The sequence below is a fragment of the Lottia gigantea genome (genome assembly GCF_000327385.1).
Source record: "Lottia gigantea unplaced genomic scaffold LOTGIsca_4, whole genome shotgun sequence".
In the NCBI taxonomy this organism is placed as follows: Eukaryota; Metazoa; Mollusca; class Gastropoda; family Lottiidae; genus Lottia; species Lottia gigantea.
The window spans coordinates 1,704,275-1,710,089 of NW_008709379.1; the positions used below are offsets into that span (position 1 = coordinate 1,704,275).

Genomic DNA, 5,815 nt, shown 5'->3' on the forward strand with positions numbered 1-5,815 from the left:
AATAGAAGGCAAACACCATTGCACTTTATTTATTACAGCTGGAAGTCTGGAAAAGCACTAATAATACAGAGTTCATCGCCTGACTAAAGCTACTATTCCATCTACACCAACGGGAAAACACAATATGGCGAGACGGCTATTTCCCAGACTTCTGGAATTCCATGTATTGTAGAGATAACCTATATCAGATAACATTATTGATATAAATTAAATTGTTGGGGAAGAATTGGCATGTTCAGAAATGTAATTGAACCATGATGAATAAAAACAATCAACAATCTAGAGACAGAGACATGATCAATAACAATAATTTGATATACTATATCAATTAAAATAACAATTAAAAACCTGTTATTCAAGTTGAAATGAACCAGTGTAGGATGGTTATCGAGTATTTGTTCACTACGCAAACTTCGGAATGACATACCTTTCAAAGCCTTCATTAAAACAAAAGCCAACAAGCCGTTATAGTAAACCGACACATACCTTTCCAAACTATGATTAAAACCACGGACGGGTAAAGAAAAAAAAAACTTGCTCGTATGCAAAATCAACCAAAGTTTTGTTTATCATTTTTGATAAAGTTAAATATGAACCTACTTAACCTATTAATACCAAAATATTGATAATTGATCATTCTTCTAGTGTGGTAAGAAGTAATGGGTCATCCTCTTGGTACTCATGTACTGTCAGAATGTGTATGGAGAAATCGCACATCTATACCGTAGTCTGGACAGAATTTTCGTACCCTATACATTCAAACATCGTACACAAATTTTACTCAGGGACTTTCAATAGCATCTAAGAACATGGAGTTTAAAAATTTGAAAATGATAGTATTTAGAGAAAGTTTCGTAAGATAAGATATTTGTGTCTCGTCTTTGTTTATTGGAATCGTTTATTGATATTATCGCTTTTCTACTAACCAATTGTTTATCTTACGTCTTCGTTTTATTTCTATAAGAAAACTTTTCGAGGATAAAATTCACACACCAGGGCACAAATGGAATAAATGTAAATTGATCGAGTTGTGATGAGGTATATTAGTTCTGGTAATGTTTTATTTGAGTTCAGGCTGTAGCTCAGTCAGTTAGGACCTTTCGAATCTTGATGTTTTTTCTTAGTTACACCGTGGTTTTACTCTCGTCATGAATATCGCAGCTTTTGTCGTTATTCCAGGCGACCTTTGCCAAAACAGGACAGTAACATATATTCTCTCAATTTTCTCAGTATTTTGCAATATTTACTTTGTATAAGGCAGTTAGTTTTGGTACTTTCATAAATCAATATAATACAAAGGTAGCAATACCAAATCACTAAAAGGAATAACAATAGATTTTCAGGCCTATAATTTGTGTGTATCAGGGGCAACCACAGTGTTTTAATGCACCATACCGATTTACAACCTGTAAATTTCTGTAGATCCATGATTTTTGACCAGATAATGATATCGTAGGAACTATTCAAGACAAATGTCATTAGTTATAACGTTAATTTTTTAAGTAACTTGAGATGTGGAACGAGAAATGGGAGTATTACAAAGAATTGAAGTGTTCACAATACAAAAACAAAAGCCAGAAAAACATCTTTTTAATTGGTGACAGACCGATTTAAACATATATTTTCTTTTTTTTTTACACTTTCTCCTTAATTCTATTAAGAAACAAAAGAAAATGTTGCGCAAGGCAACAACCCACGCCGGACAGCGTTTATTTTTGTATTCTTTTATAATTCACTTTCTTTTTTTAAGTCCTGTCTTCAAAAATGACATTCGGTGTAGTCCGATTTTCAAACCGGTGTTCACCGTATTGTTTAGTTAGTTCTGCTTTTAGACTATAATTTAATTTAGATAAATAAGCATTTCAAGATATACCAAATAAATCGGCACACACATCAACGAGTTTGATTAGTATATAAGATAAATATACTAACACTATCAAATGTGGTAATAACAATAATTGCTACACGGTGTTATTATTCAAAATACAGACACTTGATGTATTGAGCTACTTTAACAGTAGTGTATCTATTTCGCCCTACACTTGATGTATTGAGCACTATTTTACCATTGGTATTTCTATATTGCTCTAGATTGATGTATTGAGCACTATTTTTACAGTAGTATTTCTATATCGCTCTACAGTTGATGTATTGAACACTATTTTAACAGTAATATTTCTATAATACTCTACAATTGATGTATTGAGCACTATTTTACCATTGGTATTTCTATATTGCTCTAGATTGATGTATTGAGCACTATTTTAACAGTGGTATTTCTATATCACTCTACAATTGATGTTTTGAGTACTATTTTAACAGTGGTATTTCTATATTGCTCTACAGTTGATATATTGAGTACTATTTTAGCAGTGGTATTTTTAAATCGCTCTACAGTAGTTGATGTATTGAGTACTATTTTAGCAGTGGTATTTCTATATCGCTCTACAATTGATGTTTTGAGTACTATTTTAACAGTGATATTTCTATATTGCTCTACAGTTGATGTATTGAGTACTATTTTAGCAGTGGTATTTCTATATCGCTCTACAGTTGATGTATTGAGTACTATTTGAACAGTGGTATTTCTATATCGCTCTACAGTTGATGTATTGAGTACTATTTGAACAGTGGTATTTCTATATTGCTCTACAGTTGCTCTACAGTTGATGTATTGAGTACTATTTGAACAGTGGTATTTCTATATTGCTCTACAGTTGCTCTACAGTTGATGTATTGAGCACTATTTTAACAGTGGTATTTCTATATCTCTTTACAATTGATGTATTGAACACTATTTTAACAGTGATATTTCTATATCTCTCTACATTTGATGTTTTGAACACTATTTTAACAGTGATATTTCTATATCTCTCTACAAATGATGTATTGAGTACTATTTTAACAGTGGTATTTCTATATAGCTCTACAATTGATGTATTGAACACTATTTTAACAGTGGTATTTCTATATCACTCTACAATTGATGTATTGAGCACTATTTTAACAGTGGTATTTCTATATCACTCTACAATTGATGTATTGAGCACTATTTTAACAGTGATATTTCTATATCACTCTACAATTGATGTATTGAGTACTATTTTAACAGTGGTATTTCTATATAGCTCTACAATTGATGTATTGAGCACTATTTTAACAGTGGTATTTCTATATAGCTCTACAATTGATGTATTGAGCACTATTTTAACAGTGGTATTTCTATATCACTCTACAATTGATGTATTGAGCACTATTTTAACAGTGATATTTCTATATCACTCTACAATTGATGTATTGAACAATATTGTGTACTTTTAGATCTACAATTAAAATAAATCTAAACACTCGAGTTTTCAAAATAGGACAAAAACAATTGTAAAGTGACGAGTTCAGACGTTAACACGATATAACATATTCTATTTCATACAAATTCATTTGACACTAAAATAAAATTAAAAATCTAATTTGACAAAAAAAAAAATTAATTGTAATTCTGAAACATCATAAGGTTGTAAGAAAAGAAGATAACAAACCCGTATTCAAAATAAATAAGACGCTATTTTTTCATTAGATCGGATTACTTTGAGGTTTTCTTTTTCAAATTTCAGTTTCGACAGCTTTTCTTTTTTAGGTGATATTTAATACTATTGCGAAGACTTTCAAAAGAAGAAATAAGACTGGAAGAGAGAAATATTAGATTCCTGTACACAAATCTGAAATAGATATGTCACAAAAAATACACTGACATCAAGTAACATTATAGTGTATGTGATCGGATTCACGTGTCATGTGGGTCTTCAAATACGTAGTAGTAACATTTCTACTGAGCTGGTGGATTGCGGGTTTGGTAGAGGGCCACTTTTAAATACATAGTACAAGAATTGCCTGCAAGTCCCCTTCCCCCTACCACCAACCTGTGGAACCTCCTCTGTTCCCTCACCTAATGCTTCATAGAAACGCCACTGATAAGTATACCTGTAATTTGTATATGTAATTAACGAATGGGATATATTATTGTCATCAACATCGTCATTTTGTAGTAAAGTATATTATCAATATAATTTATATTTCTAATATACTCAGTATCAATGGAATATACTTCTATCAATATGATCGTTTTAGTTGTGGGTTACATTAACAACATCATCTGACCTCATCGTGAGTAATCAACATCATTTTTATGTTCCTAGTAACACAACAGGGTATAGTGGGTTTTTAAAAATCATGACTATTACCATCATCATCGTCATTTTAAGAAAGCCATCTTGAGTAATCATCATCATCATCATCATCATTATTGGAAAGCCATCTTGAATAATCATCATCATCACCATCATCATTTTTGGAAAGCCATCTTGAATAATCATCATCATCACCCTCATCATTTTTGGAAAGCCATCTTGAATAATCATCATCATCACCCTCATCATTTTTGGAAAGCCATCTTGAATAATCATCATCATCACCATCATCATTTTTGGAAAGCCATCTTGAATAATCATCATCATCACCATCATCTTTTTTGGAAAGCCATCTTTAATAATCATCATCATCATCATCGTCATTTTAAGAAAGCCATCTTGAGTAATCATCATCATCATCATCATCATTATTGGAAAGCCATCTTGAATAATCATCATCATCACCATCATCATTTTTGGAAAGCCATCTTGAATAATCATCATCATCAACATCATCATTTTTGGAAAGCCATCTTTAATAATCATCATCATCATCATCGTCATTTTAAGAAAGCCATCTTGAGTAATCATCATCATCATCATCATTATTATTGGAAAGCCATCTTGAATAATCATCATCATCACCATCATCATTTTTGGAAAGCCATCTTGAATAATCATCATCATCATTTTTGGAAAGCCATCTTTAATAATCATCATCATCATCATCGTCATTTTAAGAAAGCCATCTTGAGTAATCATCATCATCATCATCATTATTATTGGAAAGCCATCTTGAATAATAATCATCATCATCACCATCATCATTTTTGGAAAGCCATCTTGAATAATCATCATCATCACCATCATCATTTTTGGAAAGCCATCTTTAATAATCATCATCATCACCCTCATCATTTTTGGAAAGCCATCTTGAGTAATCACCATCATCATCATCATCATCATTTTAGGAAAGCCAGTAAGTAATAATTAACACCATTGTTTGTGTTATTTCAAAGACAAAAGGGTAGAGTAGGTCTTTCAAAAATCAGCATCAACAATTTTGTGTTAATGAAAAGCCATCCGGAAAAGCCATCGTGAGTATTCATCATCATCAACATCATTGTGTTACTTACTTACTTTGGGTCCGAATCATTATCCTTAAAGCAAGAAATCATCATTATCAAGAAAGGTTTACTACTACAAATCATCATCCCTAAAACAACAAATCCGAATCATCATTCTCAATCTGTCAACGAGATTCAACAATAATTTGAAGGACTTTAAGCAACTAAACAATGTTAATCTGTACACGTGTATCAACCTATGTCGCAAAATGGTTTGAAAAGTCTAATATAAAGTAATAAAATTAAAAACTTGTCTTCGGTTTCGCTGGCGACATGAAAAGACGAAATGAAAATGTGATGAAATTTGTGTATAAAAGTGATTAGACTTGGTCATTTGTAAACATTGAAAATACTTTCCTTATACTTGACTTGATTAGAAAACTCTAATAATGTTTTCTTTTAGCTTGATTAGACTTGCATAAGAAAAGAAGTGTCATCTTCAAATAGAAGACGAAACATTTAAAAACAATTTTGCCGAGAAAAAATACGAGAATTTTTTTTACG

The 5,815-nt window shown here is 31.3% G+C and overlaps 1 protein-coding gene across 1 annotated transcript; it reads left to right on the forward strand.

Moving 5' to 3' along the window:
- Window positions 1-809: 809 nt before the first annotated feature.
- Window positions 810-5,171, forward strand: LOTGIDRAFT_153665 (hypothetical protein; the record flags this gene model as incomplete). The annotated part of the gene is made up of 2 exons (XM_009059687.1): window positions 810-854; window positions 4,260-5,171. The coding sequence occupies 2 exons, from the start codon at window positions 810-812 to the stop codon at window positions 5,169-5,171; spliced, it is 957 nt and encodes a 318-aa protein (XP_009057935.1).
- Between the last annotated feature and the right edge of the window lie 644 nt (window positions 5,172-5,815).